The 18,328-nt window shown below is 40.1% G+C and overlaps 1 protein-coding gene across 1 annotated transcript; it reads left to right on the top strand.

Annotated features, from left to right (window-relative positions):
- Positions 1–1,259: 1,259 nt before the first annotated feature.
- hs2st1b (heparan sulfate 2-O-sulfotransferase 1b) lies at positions 1,260–16,934 on the top strand. The gene is made up of 7 exons (XM_026159290.1): positions 1,260–1,859; positions 5,879–6,120; positions 10,089–10,174; positions 10,557–10,695; positions 10,783–10,880; positions 15,547–15,704; positions 15,909–16,934. Exons 1-7 carry the CDS (start codon positions 1,736–1,738, stop codon positions 16,133–16,135), a joined length of 1,074 nt encoding a protein of 357 aa, XP_026015075.1. The 5' UTR covers positions 1,260–1,735; the 3' UTR covers positions 16,136–16,934.
- Positions 16,935–18,328: the final 1,394 nt, after the last annotated feature.

An 18,328-nucleotide genomic window follows, 5' to 3' on the forward strand; every position in this document is an offset into this window, starting at 1 on the left:
AGTTCTTCAGATTTGGAAAGTAACTTCTTTTTCCTTGTTTGTTTCCAGCTTAATGTAACCTTTTATAAAATAAATAATATTTTTAACCGTTTACTACCTTGCTACCATAATCATAGTGGAGAAAAACCTTTAAATCAGATGAAAAGTTATTGCTAAAAACAGAGTAGCACCTTTCATTCAAGTACTTCCTTGTGGAAATTTGTCAAACTTACCTTTCTTAATTTCTGGTACATTTTTTGCATTAATTTATGAAGGAAATGTCTTTATTTATATAGAGAAAAATACAAAAATAAGACACATGGTTGATAGTCGAACTTATAATGGAATGTAAAGCAAACCTTCTGTTATTTTTGGGGTTGTCCTGTGTCCTCACATGAGAGCCAGACTGCAACAGTGTGTTTTTTTTAGTCAGAAGTAACTTAAAATGTGTGAGCGTCACATGATCAACCCTTGGATTGTAGTAGATTAGATGTGTTTTAACAAAGTTTCTGCACATCTTTAAAACTTTCTGTGTATTTACATACCACAAATATATGTTTGTTGGGTTGTTTTAATGAATCGTGTATATCTGAACTATTGTATTGAGTTTATTTACTGACTTTGTTTTCTAAAAAACTAAACAAATACTACATTTATTAAATTACATGCATAACTATACCTCTTAGATTGTGACAGAAACAGCAGTGTAAGAATTTAAATATGGTTTTTGTATAGTCAGTGATGATGAACCATCTTTAAAGACAGCAAAATTAAGGTTTTATATATCTATTGGACTGTTGGGCTAAGCATGGTGGTTCTAACCTTTACTTATTTTCCGTCTCGTCTTCTTTTGATTGGTCCCTTTAGGGCAGGAATGGATCATCTACCTTACCCACCCTACCCCAAGCACCCTCCTGTTTCTGTATGGTCTTCTGCTTTTTCTATTGCCTGGCAGCTTCTATTTCAGCAACCTTTGTTCACTGTATGCGCTCTCTCTTCCGTGCACATGTCCACACCATCTCAGCCTTGCCTCTCTAACTCTGTAAGCACCTGTCCTGAACTGTCCTTCTGACATGTTTCTAATGCTGTCCATTCTGGTCACTCCCAGTGACCCTTCTCCATCTCAGCCTCCTTTCTTTTTGTCAGCGCCACCATTTCCAAATCATACAAAACAGCTTGTCTCACTAACATCTTGTGAACTTTCTCTATGCATTGTGGGGAATAATTGTTGCACACACTGCCGTCCAGTAGGTGGCGACATGAGCCTTTAGAGTTCTTCTGAGGTTGTCCAATGAAAACACAGGATGAAGAAGAAGCGACACTCCTGCTAGAAGCTTAGTTTGGACTCGGTTATCTTTCATGCAGTCACCTGTGTTTCACTGCCTTCATGTCTGTGAGCTCAGCACGAACTCGCGGTTGGCAAAGCAGGTTAAGTCCAAAATAAAACACGAACAGCGAAGCTGGTTTTGAAATATGCCGGTAGTGTGAGGTTGGCCAGTGTTAGCACGGAGCTAGCTGCTGTTAGTTTGTTTTGCTAACGCTGAGTTAACCCTGCAGGATGGCTGCTGAGCTCTATATCTACTAATGATGCTCAGCAACTAACCTCGGCGTCCGGATTTCGATTTGCAATATATAAATCAAAACATCCGAGTCAGTCCAGTTTCCAGCAGCAGACGCTTGTGCTGGGTTAAACGTTATCAGTGGATGTGAAACCTGAAGCTACCGGCATCCACGGCATGATTCATTCGGTTGTTTGATGGGGATTTTAAGGATCATGATGCTGCCGAAGATCCAGCTTTTGGCTGTTTTGGCATTCGGAGTGGCGATGCTGCTGATCGAGAATCAGATCCAGAAATTGGACGAGTCCAGAGCCAAACTAGGTAAGACCACAGCAAAGGTGGGTTCACCTAGTAACCCAGCTTATTGAGGCTTGAAAACTGCGGCAATGCAACATAGAATTTGTAATTTATAAAAAGTGAAAACATTCGGACAAGTTTTTACCAAAAATTACATTATAGGAAAAAAGTCAGGAGATTTTTAAAACTTAAAAATCATTTACATAACAATGCTGAAAGTCCTCAAACATCGACGTTATTGTGATCAATTTATTTTCATTTTTATTTTCAGTTCAGTTTGGTTTCAGCTAGTTTCCATAGTGGCTTTGCTTATTATTGAATTCAGTGTTTATTATACTCTTTGTTATTATCATCAGATTGTAAGACTGTAAGATAATTTAGAAGAGTAGTGTTTATCAACATAGACATGTGACACACATACATAGATATTCCAGTCTCAATAAGCTTATGCACCAAAGCCTCCCCAGGCTAATTGTGTACACGGATTTGACCTAATTGGAAAAGGATAAACCTGAAAACAACGCCAGTATGTTTTAATTTTGATTTTGATGGAAATCCATATTTTTCCACCCATCAGAAGTATATCCCTTCAAGCACAGGGTTTTCCCTGTTTATGTAAATAAATAAATAAAAACTTGGCACCCACCAAAGAATCTTTGGTCATCAACATAAGAATATAATATATAGACATTTTTTTCAAAAGTAATTTTAAACATTTATTGCAGAAAAGTACACACAAGTGATGACAATTTTTTGTAATCTAGCCATGTTGTTTCCTTACTGCACAATTACTTCTTTCACTTGTACCTTTCAAATGTGAAAACAGAGTGCAGCCATCACCTGCGCAGACTGCCAGACATTCCACATTAATATTCAGTAAAGATTCCTGGAAACACAGACAAGTTCCATGTTGGGTTACAAGCACAAAACGTCAAGCGTGGTTGAACACAGAAATGCTGCAATGAATCATTTTGTTTGGATCAGAGCTCTGTGAGGCCAAATCATCTACAGCAGGATCTGATCTTCATTTGGCTCTGTGTGTCTGCAAGTTTGAGCTCGTTTCCCAACTTTAGAAGAAATTTGGGACACTGAAAAACGCTGACACTGGAGGCTATATCCGTTTAGAAACCAGAAGATTAGTAGTAGTTTTGTGCAATGGACTTCTAAGATAAACACAAACAGTGTTTTTCATCACTTACTAATAAAGTTTGATTGAAGCGAGCTGTACACGTGTATATCGGGAATATGTGCTCACAGCAAAATGTGAAATAGTGACTTATAATAAATCTTATTAGTTTATATTCAAGGATAATAATTATCACATTTTTTTTGACTAAATTTATTCAGAGGGGATGTGTCGCCCTGGCAACCAAGAAAATTAACCCTGGTCATCTGCATTTTATAAGCCTAATCAAGCAGATGTTGTGGAAGTGATAATTAAGTATTTTAATGTTTAAAATAATACAAATGAATACAATAGAATAGAAGATGTTTCACCTCTCATTTGAGAAGCTTCTTCAGTTTTAAGTCCAAATGGCAGAGAGTCCCAGCTTTTTAAGCTGTATTGGGAGTTGTCCCTTAAGAGGGTCGTAGACTCATCACATGAGCCAAGGTATGAAAAAGGGTGTGGGTCATTATTAACAGAGGTATTGGGTGAAACCATTTTAAGACCTTGCCTCACCCTGTCCTGTGACCTATTGAGATCAAGTGACGTGAGTGGGTGTTAAGGTGCTTCGGAAGGGATCTCAACACTGGATTGCGGGTGGCAGACAGTTGGTGTTGGAAGCCACCCCCTCTGTGCACATACAGTGGCTTGCAAAATGAATCAATTTTATTGGAATTCCACGTGAAAGACCAACACAAAGTGGTGTACACGTGAGAAGTGGAACGAAAATCATACATGATTCCAAACATTTTTTACAAATAAATAACTGCAAAGTTCAAGGGGGCCGAATACTTTTGCAAGCCACTGTAGATGGCTCTTTCAGTCCATCTGTCTTCTTTGTCTTTTAGATGCAGATGTACAGCTGAGTCTTGTCCTGTTGAGGTGGCTCTTCCGTGTTGTGCCATGTGTTTATGGACTGGCTCTTTGTTTTCTCCACTGTAGAGGTCTGAGCGCTCCTCGATGCAGAAAACAGCATATATTACGTAGTTTAGTTTTTGTTTAGGAGTTTTGTCCTTGGGAAGAACCAGTGTTTGTCTGAGTGTATTGGTGGGTTTGAGGTATACTGGGATGTCATAGTTGGAGAAGATTCTCCCGAGTTTCTCTGATAAACTTGCTACATAAGAGATAACAATATTGTTCTGTTTGTCATTCATTTTCTCCTTAGTTGGTGTAATATTTTAAGAGCTTTCTTTACCTATGTGTGTTCCCTTTCTTTCCCTTCTGGCTTAGAGGGAATGTTTTTGGCTCAGTGTTGCAGGGTCCTGATTACTTCAAGTTTGTGTTCCAGAGGGTGGTGGGAGTCAAAGAATAGGTACTGATCTGGGTGTGTGGGCTTCCGGTAAACTTCAATGTTGAGGTTTCCTTTCTCTTCAAAGAGGAAGTCCAGTCGCTTTTCTTTCCAAGTGCCTTAAATTTCCATGACCTGGATGACTGAGAACCTACACAGACATTGTGTGCATTCCACAACATATCTGAAGTCATCGCTCATGATTCCACCCTTCTCTCAGTTAATGCCACATTGACGCCCTGCGAGATCAAGGCCAAAACTCATCAATCAAAGATGATTTAAAAGGCTAAAAACACACCCAAATCTGCAAACATAAAATTTCCAACTGAAAAAATCATGATCTTAAATATCAAAAGTTATACTGTATCAAAGTAAAGATGAAAGTAATTAATGCTTACAGGAAATTAACACAGAAAAAATAACTGTACATGTTTTTTTTAGTTTGAATAAACTGTTGAAGTTGTAGTTTCAGTATTTTTATTCCTCAGCCATCAAAGGTTCCCTGAAAATCTTCTGAATTCGATAACAAGAAGTCATATGTGTATCTACTAGGATGCTGAGTAGCACTGACGCCTGCCAGTGTACTTAGTTTAATCTTTTTTCTTGAGAAAGATTTTGTTCCAGATTCGGCTCCATAGCCATCTCAACAGCATTTTGACATTTTTACGTCATACAAAATATGCTTTCAAGCGGCTCTCATTAAATACAAATGCATTAGTTTAACCTCACCACTTACACTGTGCTCAATTTGGACTGCTTTCACTGTCGTTCTTGCTTAAAGACTGGTCTGACTATTTTTTCTTCCATTTAATCAACCCGTAAATAAGTTACCAGGAACACACGCCTAACAGAAAAATATGCACACATCCCATTTTCTTTAATCTTTAATATAAGTGACCATCCATCTGCCTTAAAATGGAGACAAAAGGAACTCAAACAGCCTCCACCCCCCGAGCTTCATCAGCCTTCATCGTGTCAGACAGTAAAGGATTTGCTGGACTGCTGGATGTTGCAGCATACTGAGCGCCACACATCCGGTCTAAGAGACACAAGGCCATTCGCGTAATTGTCTTTAATTAACATTGCAGTGGAGAAAAGAAGAGGGAGAAAACACCTTTAATTATGCCTCCTGTCAATGTTATCATCAAAAGCCTAATTACTTGTTTTGATGTTATTGTGCTTTGAAGGACTTGTTGTTTTCTTTAATTAAGGCATGCTAACTAACAAGCTTCACTGGCCTTATGCCATGTTCCTGTGGGAGGGGAGAATCTCATCTCAGGGTTTATTTCATCTGGCAGCTGCCAGTCTGCTCCTGCTCCTCACTCATTCCAGCTGTTTAGCTAATCAGCAAATACAAAGAAGACGAATAGGAAGACATAAAGGTTAAATAAATCTCTTCGAACAACATCCAGCTACCTGGCATGCAAATTGCTCCCTAAAACTACTGACTGACTATTTCATGGTGGTGTGATAAGCTGGAGTGACTGTCCTTTTTTAGTGCTAAATCGAATATTATAATATTGTGCTTATTCAGTTGTGCGCTGTTTAATTAAAATGTTAACAACAGACTGTGTTTACTTGCTTGTTCAGAACGCACCATAGCCAGACACGAGGTGGCCGAAGTAGAGCAGCGTCACAGCGAATACGGGGGTGGGCGGGAAGTTTCGCCGATAGTAGAAAACGACGACACGGTCATCATCTACAACAGAGTGCCCAAAACAGCCAGCACGTCCTTCACTAACATCGCCTACGACCTGTGTGGGAAGAATCGCTTCCACGTTCTGCACATCAACACAACCAAGAACAACCCTGTCATGTCTCTACAAGACCAAGTAAGACTTCACACACTCAGCCAAAATGACAGAGTAACGTTTATTATATTTTGCGCAGGAATACATTTTTAAAGGCTCTGTTTATGCTTCTATACCTAGACAGATCGCAGTGGAGTATTTTCCACTAATGTTTCTTCTGTATCTTAGAAATATTCATTATTGTCCCTCATCTCACTAGGTTGAGCTAACTTTGTTTTTGACATATTTCTGCAACTCTTACATGCTGAAGTCCTAGAGAGAATATTTAAGAATGTGCAATCTTCAGGTCAGAGAAAATGTGTTTTAACATTTAGTATCCTGTTTGCTTCCTTGTTTACTTGCAAGCGATCCCCTTTCCTGCTTTTGTGCCAGTGTTGGCACATTGCTGCATCTCTTATTCTCATTAATAACACTTGTAATAAACAGAGTTGCCAATTTCACGCTATTCTGATGATCCACATCACTCATGAAAAAGGTACTCTGTGGTGGTGGAAGGGAAAATCATCTGCGGCTGTTGTCTGTTAATGAATCCCTCTCTCCGGTGTGTTTGTTTGCACGTTGAAAATAATGAAACCTGATGATATTTTGGTTTGAGAATTGTCTGTGTCTTTCTCCGCATCCTGTTACTCTTAGTGAATGTTTACTGCTGAGAGCAGCTCAGTTCACACAGTGTAAATGCCCTGAAGCTATAGTGGTGTTATTTGTAGTTGCCAAAGTAATATCCTGTCTGCCGTCTCACAACAGGCTCGCACCTACTCACCACCCCCACCTCACACACACACGCACGCACACACACACACGTATGAGGGTAAACAACAGTCTGCAGTCCCGTCACGGCCAAGATTCATTTTTACATATGAACACTTTTGTATCAAGTTAAAACATCCAGTCCAGCCAAGGTATGTTTGACTTTGCGATATTTATTAATAGTGTAGGGTGATATTAATCTGTGTATGTTTCAAATGTCATAATTAATTGTCCATAATATTGTCCATGTGTGTAATGTGTTGTGTTTTTATGCTGTTGATCAGTGGCATAATTTACACTAGAAGCTAAAGTTTATAACGTCTAAGGCGTTTAGTTATTTAATAGTTTAGATCAGTGGTCCCCAATCTTTTTTGCGCCACGGACCGATTTAATGTCAGACAATATTTTCACGGACCGGCCTTTAAGGTATCGTGGATAAATACGACATAATAAAATGATACGACCAAGACAAAAACGGTGGTATTTGTAAATATAATAATAAACGCAAATTCACAGTGTAATTGTGTAACTTTATTAGCAGCATCCTCCTGAAATGTGACTAACATCCTCCTCTCTGCCCCTTAATGCTCTCTGGTCGCTATGGTAACACGTAAATACTTCTTTCAAAATAAGACAGAGAAGTACAACAACGGGAAAAGACCCAGGGAAACAGAGTTAACGATAAAAACCCTGAAAACCATAGATTTCACACCCGAGCCTCAACTCTCGCGGCCCGGTACTGGTCCGCTGGTTTAGACTGGTGGTGTACCCTAAAGCAAGTCCAAGGGGCCTCATTAATCAAAGAGTGGATGGGCTCCATATTAAGCGTGAGCAGAAAAAACAAAAATAGTTTGAGCAAATAAAAGGCAGATTTTAAAAAGGTACATATTCCACTTTGTAAATAATAATAATAATAATAATAGTCCATCTGGGAATGTATCTACACCAGCCTCATATCTAAACCTCTTTATGTTTACCACCCTCATTCCACAAATGGTCAAAGCACCCCATGAATATCTATGGATCATATTTAGGTTGGTGTTCATTGGTTCTTCTTACTGCAGTGATGTGTGTCACCGTAATTTGGTGAGTGTATTTTATTTGAGTTGGTGCATTATAATAAAAACATCTATTACCAGGCAGTGGATATGTGCAGGTGGTGATGATATGCAGGTGAGAGCTGCCACTGCGCATCCAGTGTATTCGTGGAGAGGCCATGTTTGCAGAATCTGAAAGAAAACTTAACATCATCCTGGTCATTTATACAGTTAAATACTGATGGAACCAACTGACCCTAACATTCTTCAGTGCTCTCAAATTTTCTGAAATTCATTACGGTAATTTGTCTTTCAAGGTAATAAGCATCATATATAAGGCAAACCAGACTTTCCTGAACCCTGCCACCAGCTTGATATCAACCCGCAGTCCAGTTGCCTTCTCTCTGCTCTGAAGGTGGTGGATGTGATAGGGAGATGGTGTAATACATATTAGACTGTTTTTATTAGGTTAGATTTGGTTTATATTTATCAACACTGCTGGTTTTGGTGTCTGTGATGAAATACATTTATAAGCGATGCGTTATATGCTAAGAGTGTTTACATATTGTGATTCAGCACGTCACCGTCTGCGTCGCCAGTATGTTTGCAGTCTTTCTGTCATGCTTGGTTTTATAACTCCAACTGTGGGCTGTTGTATACTGAATACTGTTCATACAAGCAGATATGATTGCAAATGTGAATGAGGTCTTGTGTTGTGCCTTGGGCACAAAAAGTCCCTGAACTTCAGATTAGCTTAGTGTTTGTTTGCTTCTGTTTTGTTTTCCTGACTGCAGCATTCAAGAACCAGTTTTATTCCAGAAGATTTCAATATTCCCATCACCCTGTTTCCCTGTGGGCTTGATATGCTGTGGTATAATTCTGTATGTGTCCTTACATTTCACTTTTCTGTAATAAAGTTTTGTTCACATCTAAATCTGTCTTTCTTAACCCTCTCAAAGTTTTTGGCCTTGTTTGCTCTCCTCAGCATTTGGTCACAGATGCTGCTCGTCCTCTCAGCATGTAAACGGCCTTTCTTTGACAGTATTCTTTCTATTTAGAGGCTTTTGTTCTCTATTTAGAAAATTCTATGAATCTATGAAGTAATTTTCAGTGATTTGTGCTTTGGTTCCACCTGATCCACTTTCCAGTGTTTTAGTGCTCCATGTGCAGTTTCCTTAGAAACCTTTTAGTAGACACACAATTTAATCATCTTCATTTCATCCGAACACTGTTTGAACACAATGTTACAGCTTAAGGAACCTTTTATACAGACGTCGGTGCCAGAATTTGATTGAAATAATTTTTTTAATGTTACCAGATTATGTGCCTTATTTAAGTAAGAACTTCTTTTCAAGCTTACATAAACACATTTTAAGTAATCTCAGAGTTTTAGATCATTACGTTATCATCATGTAATGTGTACACCATTAATACTCATGTTTCATTTCTGTAGTATCTTTATGATAAAGAATTTCTGTACTCCAGTTTCCTCCCACAAGCTGAAGACACGCATGTTAGATCAGAGTGCGATTGTGTCTCTCTATGTTAGCCGTTCAGTGGACTGACAGACGACCTGTTCGGTATGTATCCTGGCTCTGTGACAGCTGGGTTAGGCTCAAGCCCTCTAAATTGGATAAGTGGTTTAGAAAATGGATGGACATTAGCTACTTAACGCTTGTTTTTACTTTGACATTCTACTTTGAACTTCTTCTCCTTAAACGGCAGCTTTTGTGACTCATCCAGACCAAAAACATGCATGGATAAATATTCTGTCCATTCAGTGGCGCAGTGTAAGAGGAAAGACTCTGTCAAGGATGTTTTAGTGACTGGAGCTGTATGTGAAATTCAAGTGCTCAAAATCTGCAGCTTGTTCAGAGCTTGTGCTTGAAAACAGACGAAGAAGTGACAGGCATGTACTTCTTTGGGATTCACCTGCATGTTATAACAGCGTTTTGACCTACAGGGCTCCACCCTGTCACATGACCAAAAATTATTAGTATTTATTATTCATTATCAAAATGTGTTCCAGTTATAAATATGAATGCAAATGCTCATTTGTTCATTGGGAAGGGTTGACACTTTTGCTGTATTTGAACTCTGCGCTGTAACTGAGTAAAGTTTGTAGCAACATGTAGCACAAACATTTCTGTTGTGGCTCCGTTTCCCCGCGGCTCCGTAATTAGTTTCCATTATCTTTGTCTCCAGGTGCGCTTTGTCAGGAACGTCACCTCATGGAGAGAGATGAAGCCCGGCTTCTACCACGGCCATGTAGCTTATCTGGACTTCTCAAAGTAAGGCCCTTCATTTCCTGTAATACCATTAATATCCAGATTAGTTACAAACAGCCAGCAGAGCAGATAAAGGGAGGTCACGTATTGATCGCTAACATGTGCTTTAGTGTTGATTAATGGCATTGTTGTCCTTATCTCCCCTGACACTATCATCTCTGTGATCACAGGTAATTATTCTAATGGTCTAAGTGTTTCTCAGTGAGAGAGATTCGGTTAACTTGCACTCTCACTCCCTGATGCTGCTCCATGCTTTCACTAGGGAGAATATGCTTTTTGAATGCAATAAAATTCAGCAGCACAGCTTCATGTGCTGCTGCAGTGAAGTATAAATTAAGTCTCGAAAGATTTTAAAGAATGTGCCCTCCCTTTTCTTTTTGTTCAGACATGGCATGAAAGGTAAACCACTGTACATCAATGTGGTGCGTGATCCCATAGAGCGCCTTGTATCGTACTACTATTTTTTACGTTTTGGAGATGACTACAGACCAGGCCTTCGACGAAGGAAACAAGGAGACAAGAAGGTGCTTCTTTTACAGCTTGCATCCTTTTCGAATGACCTGTTTTTTGTCTGGATAATACAATGACAAGCGTTTCGCATTGTGTTTCAGACCTTTGATGAGTGTGTGTCATCAGGTGGGTCTGACTGTGCTCCGGAGAAACTGTGGTTGCAGATCCCTTTCTTCTGTGGTCACTATTCAGAGTGCTGGTGAGTGGGCTGCACCTGACAGCCCGATCATTCTCTTTCTCTGAACTGCTACAACTCCTGTTTAGGCTGCTAGCTTAGCATCAACGGGATGCAGCAGTGGCGCAGGGCAGAAGTCGTTTCGAAGGGACAAAATGGGAAATACAAATAAATGTAGAGAGGGTGCATGTCCAGCATGTCCCGGGTCATGCCACAGGGCGTCCTCCTGATGGGACATCCCCAGAACACGTCAGCCAGGAGCCATCCTTGTCAGATGCCCAAACCACTTCAAATGACTCCTTTCAAAGTGAGGAATAGTGGCTCTACTCTGAGGGCCTACCAGATGGCTGAACTCATCACCCTGTCTCTAAGGGAGACGCCAGCCACCCTTTGAGGAAAGCAAATTTCTGCCACTTGTATATATGATCTCATTCTTTCAGCCACTACCCAAAGCTCGTGACCGTAGATGAGGGTAGGAATGTAGATCGGCCGGTAAATACAGAGCTTTGCCTTTACACTCAGCTCTCTCTTCACCACGACGGACCCAATCCGTCTGTCGATCGCCCGCTCCCATCAATTGTGAGCTTCAGAGGACCATGGCTTCAGACTTGGAGTTGCTCATTCCCACTGCTTCACACTCAGCTGCGAACTGCTTCAGTGCGAGCTGGAGGCCACCACCTGACGAAGCCATCAGAACCAAGGTTCAAGGTTCTTTATTTGTCACATGCATAGTTATACAAGTATAACACACAGTGAAATGTAGCCTGACACGCTCCCCGACATGTGCAAAAATTGGGGGGGGGGGGGTGTAGAGGAAGAACATTTTATATATATATATATATATATATATATATATATATATATATTAGGGGTGCAACGATACACAAAATTCACGGTTCGGTTCGATACTTTGGTGTCACGGTTCGATATTTTTTCGATACAAAAAAAATGTTCATGCATTTTTTATTTGTCATTTATTAAAATTATAAATATATATTTTAACTCAAAAGTACAGTTCTTAAATTTAACCCTAACCCTTGTGCGTGTTTTTTATTTTGACAGCGAATGCGCACCTGCGGACCACTTATGTGCAGCCCTGGTTATTTAGCTCGTCATATTGCAGCCACAGAAATTCTTTTGTCCATGAAACCATAAAGCTGCACTTTCTTTTTGCCTTATAGTCTGATTTGTCATAACTTCTCCGTTTTGTGGTAAGCTTTTCTTTGGCTGTCACTTCTTCACCCTGACCTGTCTTATTTGGCTCAGCAGAACTGAAATGCTTTTACACACGCACTCACATAAGCTCAGCGATTCTCTGCGCGATCAACCTCTCACATGTTTAAGCTTGCTGCGGGAGATTTCACTTGTCATGTTTGCATAGTAAGCTAACGATTAATAAGACTATGTCAGAGGAATTGGTGCACAAATTATCATCACTCACAGATCAGTGCTGTCACTCTCTATACACAGTTCGCAGGATTGCAAAGTGAAAGCAAAAAAACAAGCGCAAATTCAAACGCGATTTCAATATGTCACATATTGACAGTGGCTCACCGATGCCAATGACATAATTACCCAGCTACATTTCTGAAAGAATGCAAAAGCATTGACCTTTATTTTTCCTACAATAGCCCGACGGGCAGGGAAGAGATAGATTTTGGTAGCCCGACTGAAAAAATCGCTAGCTCCGGGACGTCGGGCTAGCGATATTGCGAGCCCTGTATCTGATTGAGGAATCACTCATCTTTGGAAAAGAGAGTTTATTACAGAGAAATGGCTCTTTCCAAAATAAAAGCTATACTATCCGCTTCTTCTGGGCTATATTCTCAGCAGCATAAGGAGAATCATGTGCTAACAGCTGTCTAAATGACTCGGCTAAAGTTAGTAGCATGCTTGTTGTTTTTGTCTTTGCACTAGGATGATGTCGGCGTAAATGTGCAGTCATATTCGTTGTGTTCCCACTAGTGCTTTCAGGTTAATCTCGTTGAAATGACCTTAACGCCACAACACGGCAAATCTCCGTTAACGAGCTACCGCCGATCGCTCCGTGCATGGGGCTAGACGGCCAACACTTAACGAGCTAACTGCGCTAACACACTAGTTCACACCACATGAAAACCAAAATAGTTCCAAACGCCAGATCTGAATGAGGTTCAATTTGCCTGTTACAAGGAGAGCTTAACTTCTGTCTCGCTAGCTTGCCCTGCGCTCTTCCTTCTGACTATGCTGTCTGTGTTGAGCGCTCAGTGAATCTGCATTCGACTACTCCGCCTAGGCTGCACTGTCGAGCCTAGGCGGAGTAGTCGAATGCAGATTCACTGAGCGCTCAACACAGACAGCATCGCCAGAAGGAAAATTGATAAAATAAATTACAAATGTTGTATTGCTCGATACATATGCGTACCGAACCGAAAGCACTGTATCGAACGGTTCAATATCGATACGAATATCGTTGCACCCCTAATATATATATATATATATATATACATACATACATATAGTATATACACTGGGTGAATGTGCAGTAGTAGCAGCAAGCAGGTGAATTCTGTACATTAATATGAATAGACATCTGACTATTTTACAGGAAACATCATCTGCGAAAAGCAGAGATGAGATTCTGAGATCGCCCAAGTGAAAGCCTTCCACCACTTGGCTACGCCTAGAAATTCTGTCCCCTAAAAATTATGAAAAGCATCAGTGACAAAGGCGGAGTCCAACACCCACCTGGAAACGAGTCCAACTTATTGCCGGCTATACGGACCAAGCTCTTGCAAGGATCAAATGGCTCGTGGCAATGGGCCAGAAGCCCTATACTTCCGAGGCACTTTCCACAGAAGACTCAGAGGGACACGGTAAAACGCCTTCTTCAGAGTCCACAAAACACATGTAGACTGGTTGTGCAAACTCCTGTGTACCCTCAAGTAATCTCGAGAGGGTAAAGAGCTGGTCCAGTGTTCCGTGAAAAGGACGCAAACCACATATTTCCTCCTGTATCCGAGGTTCAGCTAACGGACAGACTCTCCTTTCCAGCACCCTGGCATAGATTTCCCTGGGGAGGCTGAGGACTGTGATCCCTCTATAGTTGGAGCACACTGTCCAGTTTCCTCTTCTTAAAGATCCATTCCAGAGGTATGGCCTCTAACCTCCAACAACATTGTAGAGGCATTGATAACCAAGACAGCCTTGCAGCATTGCCTCTACCAGGCATTCTTAGCGCACCTTCACTATACCTTTAGGGGCCCGCAGGTCTCTCCAGTATCATCCCCTGCCACAGGGTCCAACACACCACCAGGTGGTGATCAGTTGACAGTTCAGCACCTCTCTTCACCCAAGTGTCCAGAACATACTGCTGCAGATCTGATGATACATTTACAAAATTGATGATCAACCTGTGGCCTAGGGTGTCGTGATGCCACGTGCACTTATGGATACGCTAGGGTTCAGATCTGGGAGGCCGTTCCTCCCTTCACGCCCCTTCAGGTCTCACTGTCGTTGTTGACATGAGCGTTCAAGTCTCCAAGTGAGACGACGGAGCCCCCAGGTGGAACACCCTCAAGCACTCCACCCACGGATACCAAGAAGGTCTGGTACTCTAAACTGTCGTTGGAGGAGTGTCATTACATCTTAATAGAATCTTAATGTAAGGATTAATTGAATGTAATGTAATTAACTATCTACTAAAGTGTAATTCACTGTCAGTGTCTGTTATAAAATGTTAGATGACTGTTTTGAATTAGTCGCAGTGTGACAATTTATTCTTTCTCCAAGCTGAGTGAAAGAAAAGGCTCCATCTGTTGTTTGTAAACAGTGATGAGGATATGGTATAGTTCTGTTTAGGGTTTTTTTCTCCTCACTAATCACATATTACACAGACGATGTAAACAGCACATATATAGATATATAGTCCACAATCTGTGTACTCAGACTCATTAGTGACTGAACAGCCTGTGGCAGAAGCAGTATTTATATATGTCCAACCTAGGATCTTCTCATTAAAGCCTCCCTATCCTCCAAAAGAAGAAAAACATTCATCATTCATCCTCATAACCCTCAAATGTCTTTTGAAAGCCAAAGACAGATTTTTTTTTTTTGTCAGCATTATTCTAAAATTTCACCTCAACAATAGGAATATGTATATTTTTAGCTTTTTGTACAGTGAAATTAGAAATGTGACTAAAATCATAATTACTCATCTGTTATAAAAAGAAGGAAAAAAAACTTGTGTACAGTTTGGAAATGACTTTGAATTCCCTTTGGAGATTATTTTGATTATTTTCAAATAAATAATAAATAAACTGAGTCATTCATTTTCATTATTAGGAATTAAACAGTAAATGAGTGTGATCACAGTAACCTTGTTACTAATGCATGCAGTTTGACATTTTTCCTTTCATGTAGTCATTTTCTTTTAATGATCAGCATTCCTGGACATTGTGCTCCTTAAATGCAACAACGGCTTTGCTCATCACTGAGAAAATTTAGAGTTTGCTGGAAGAGAGCTAGCATGAAAATAAGAACGGCAGAATTCAAGAAAGCTGCTCAGTCTTTGCATAATACCCACCTATCGCTAGGGAGTATTGTGCAGTGATGTCAAAGACGTAGATAAGTAACAGAAGAAAAGCCTGGCCTTCAGATGAGGCGATCCAAATTAAACTCACTCACACTGTGATCTCCGTTTCTTGTGCAGGAACGCGGGCAGTAGATGGGCTCTGGAACAGGCCAAATACAACCTGGTAAACGAGTACCTGTTAGTGGGAGTAACGGAGGAACTCGAGGACTTCATCATGATCCTGGAGGCAGCACTCCCACGCTTCTTTAAGGGAGCCACAGATCTCTACAGAACAGGTAGCAACAAAACACAATTTCATACTGTTACTTCTTATTTGTGGCTGTGATGCCCTTAAAACGAGCCCTGTCAGTACTGGAGTTACTTTTATATGACGAATCCTTTTCCTGGTCTCAATTTACACTTAACTGACTGAATGCTTTTTTAGTAGAGCAGTAACAACATGCTACCTGGAATCATTAAACCTTCTTGTGTTCCTCCAGGAAAGAAATCCCACCTTAGGAAGACCACAGAGAAGAAGCCCCCCACCAAAGAGACAATAGCCAAGTTGCAGCAGTCAAACATCTGGAAAATCGAAAATGAATTTTACGAGTTTGCACTTGAACAGTTTCAGTTTGTGCGTGCCCACGCCGTCAGGGAAAAAGACGGAGAACTCTTTGTCCTTGCACAGAGCTTCTTCTATGAAAAGATCTACCCCAAAGTGAACTAAAAGTGTCAACAGAAAAGCATTAACAAAGCTGCACAGGGACAAGTCGTGTACACCGGGAAAGTACGAGACATTAAGCAGTGCTGGTTTCACTGGGGTCTAGTTGGGAAATCCTTTCAGACACTGTGGTGAAATTTCTACTTTTTTTTATTGCTAGAGCAGCTGTTGAGAAAACGAAGGTTTCAGTCTATACTGTGAGAAAGAATTTCCCAAACCTTAAGACAAGAAGAGTTTTTTACCATGTTTGATGTTTGGGTGGACTTTCAAAATAAAAGCAGGAAACCTCAACTACTTCAGCAGCTTCAAAACAGTGTTTAGTGCAGATGGTCACGGCTACATTCCTACATGCTGTGTTAACATGTTTTTGGACCAAATTGTAGCAAAAGAAAACAGATTGGATCATTGCATCCTTTGGTGCGTGACTGGTAATTTTTTATTCCACTGAGATCTTCTCAATTTTTACATGTTTCACACATTATTTCAGTGATTTATCACAGATATTAATGTGCATGTTTTTTCTTAAAAGACAGCTGCTGTTCTTTTGGGTTTTTTTAGTCTGAAAGGACAACCTGGAGTAGGAGAAAGGTACTAATGACTAACAGCTGGAATGTTTGAGTACAGTACTACTGCAAGCAAGAAGAAACTGATAGTGCCTTTATATTAATGTATAGAACATTTCTTTAATATTATTTTTCCTCTGATCCCACATTCACTTTCCTTTTATTTTGGCGCATTGCTTCTATGATTACTGTTGTTTTCCACTCTCCACAGTAACACTCTGAATATAAACAAATAACTGCAAGTTTGTGTGATGAATTTTGTGAATAAGTTTGGTTGGCTTTTAAAAGGTGATTTACTTGTTTTATGCAACTTTCACCAAATGATACAGTATGAAATGACTTCGACATACCCAGGATATATTTCACACACTGTAACAGTGGCAATCGAGCTATAAGCAGTAACACAAAAGTGTTGATAAACTCCATCCAAGCTATGAGCACGTTCATATGAAAGGGGTGTTGGCTGTGTGCCTGAGATGTAGACAAGTCCACTGACAGCAGAGCGAGGGATTTTTACAAAGGAAGATAAAACTATAACATTACAGTAGCATGAAGAAATTACACAAATAACACACGTTGAAAGTGGCACAGCTGCTGCAGACACATCAGCAGTATGAGTGTCTTGAACAGCAAAAGCTCTGTGTAAATGTTTATGGACTTTGGATGGTAAAGCTAGAAAGGAGAAAGGAGCTGCTGTATTAATGAAATGCCAGGAAAGAAAGCTGCAAAAATGCAGACTGTGAAAGTTGACTGTGTATTAATACTGGAGACATTGATTATTTCATTAAAATTGATATTTATATGAGTTTAAGATAGTTTTAGAATTAAAATCTATTAAAAATGTATGTCCAGAAAATGATATGCTTCATTTTAGGATCATGCATTCAGGGGCATGGAACAGTTGAGATTAAAATTCTTTGCAGCCAGTAAGCAAGAAAAAGAAGGAAAAAAAAAAAATCAAGGTTCACCTAAATTCACTTAATACTTGTGTATATAAAGGATTTTTCCATGGTTTTTCAATTGTATTCTTTGGTAATGTGGTTATTGTGGATTAGTGGATAATACTAACTTTCCACTCTCCACTTCTGGCGTAGAACCGATGGTTTTTTCCCCTAATTGCATATTTAGAAACTGGCATCTTGGAGCAGCCATTTGACTGCATTAACAGCTGGATCACTATCTGGGGATATTCGCCAGGTGAATGAATCAGTTCAGTTTTATTTTTATAGTGTGACCTGACAACAGTCACCTCAGTCTGCTATTCTGCATCAGTGTAGTTTTATAGACAAATGAATGGACGAGACCCCACGAGCCAAATTTGGCGTCAGTGGAAAGAAAAAACCTATTTTTAGCAGGAAGAAACCTCCAGGAGAACCTGGCTCGGGGAGGAGCAGGTATCAACTGCATGGGTGGGTTGGGTGATGAGTAGAGTGTAGTGACATTCACAGTCGCATTAATAGGAATTTGCGTTAAATTAGATATTTGAGAGTTTCGCAGCCAAATGTTTTGCAGAATCCATCAGCATACAGTTTCAAATACTCTGTATGCTTTATGTACCTTCATTCTATTGGATCAGGGATAGTATGGATATTGGATAGAAATATGTTTGCGCTTTAAACATGTTAAACCCATACAA

Source organism: Astatotilapia calliptera, chromosome 23, assembly GCF_900246225.1.
Source record: "Astatotilapia calliptera chromosome 23, fAstCal1.2, whole genome shotgun sequence".
Lineage (NCBI taxonomy): Eukaryota > Metazoa > Chordata > Actinopteri > Cichliformes > Cichlidae > Astatotilapia > Astatotilapia calliptera.

Excerpts from the sequence above, each read along its gene's own strand:
- hs2st1b (XM_026159290.1), top strand. The coding sequence starts at position 1,736 with ATGGGGATTTTAAGGATCATGATGCTGCCGAAGATCCAGCTTTTGGCT. Across the intron at positions 10,175-10,556 it reads GCTTATCTGGACTTCTCAAA|ACATGGCATGAAAGGTAAAC; the intron begins GTAAGGCCCTTC and ends CTTTTTGTTCAG. Across the intron at positions 15,705-15,908 it reads CACAGATCTCTACAGAACAG|GAAAGAAATCCCACCTTAGG; the intron begins GTAGCAACAAAA and ends GTGTTCCTCCAG.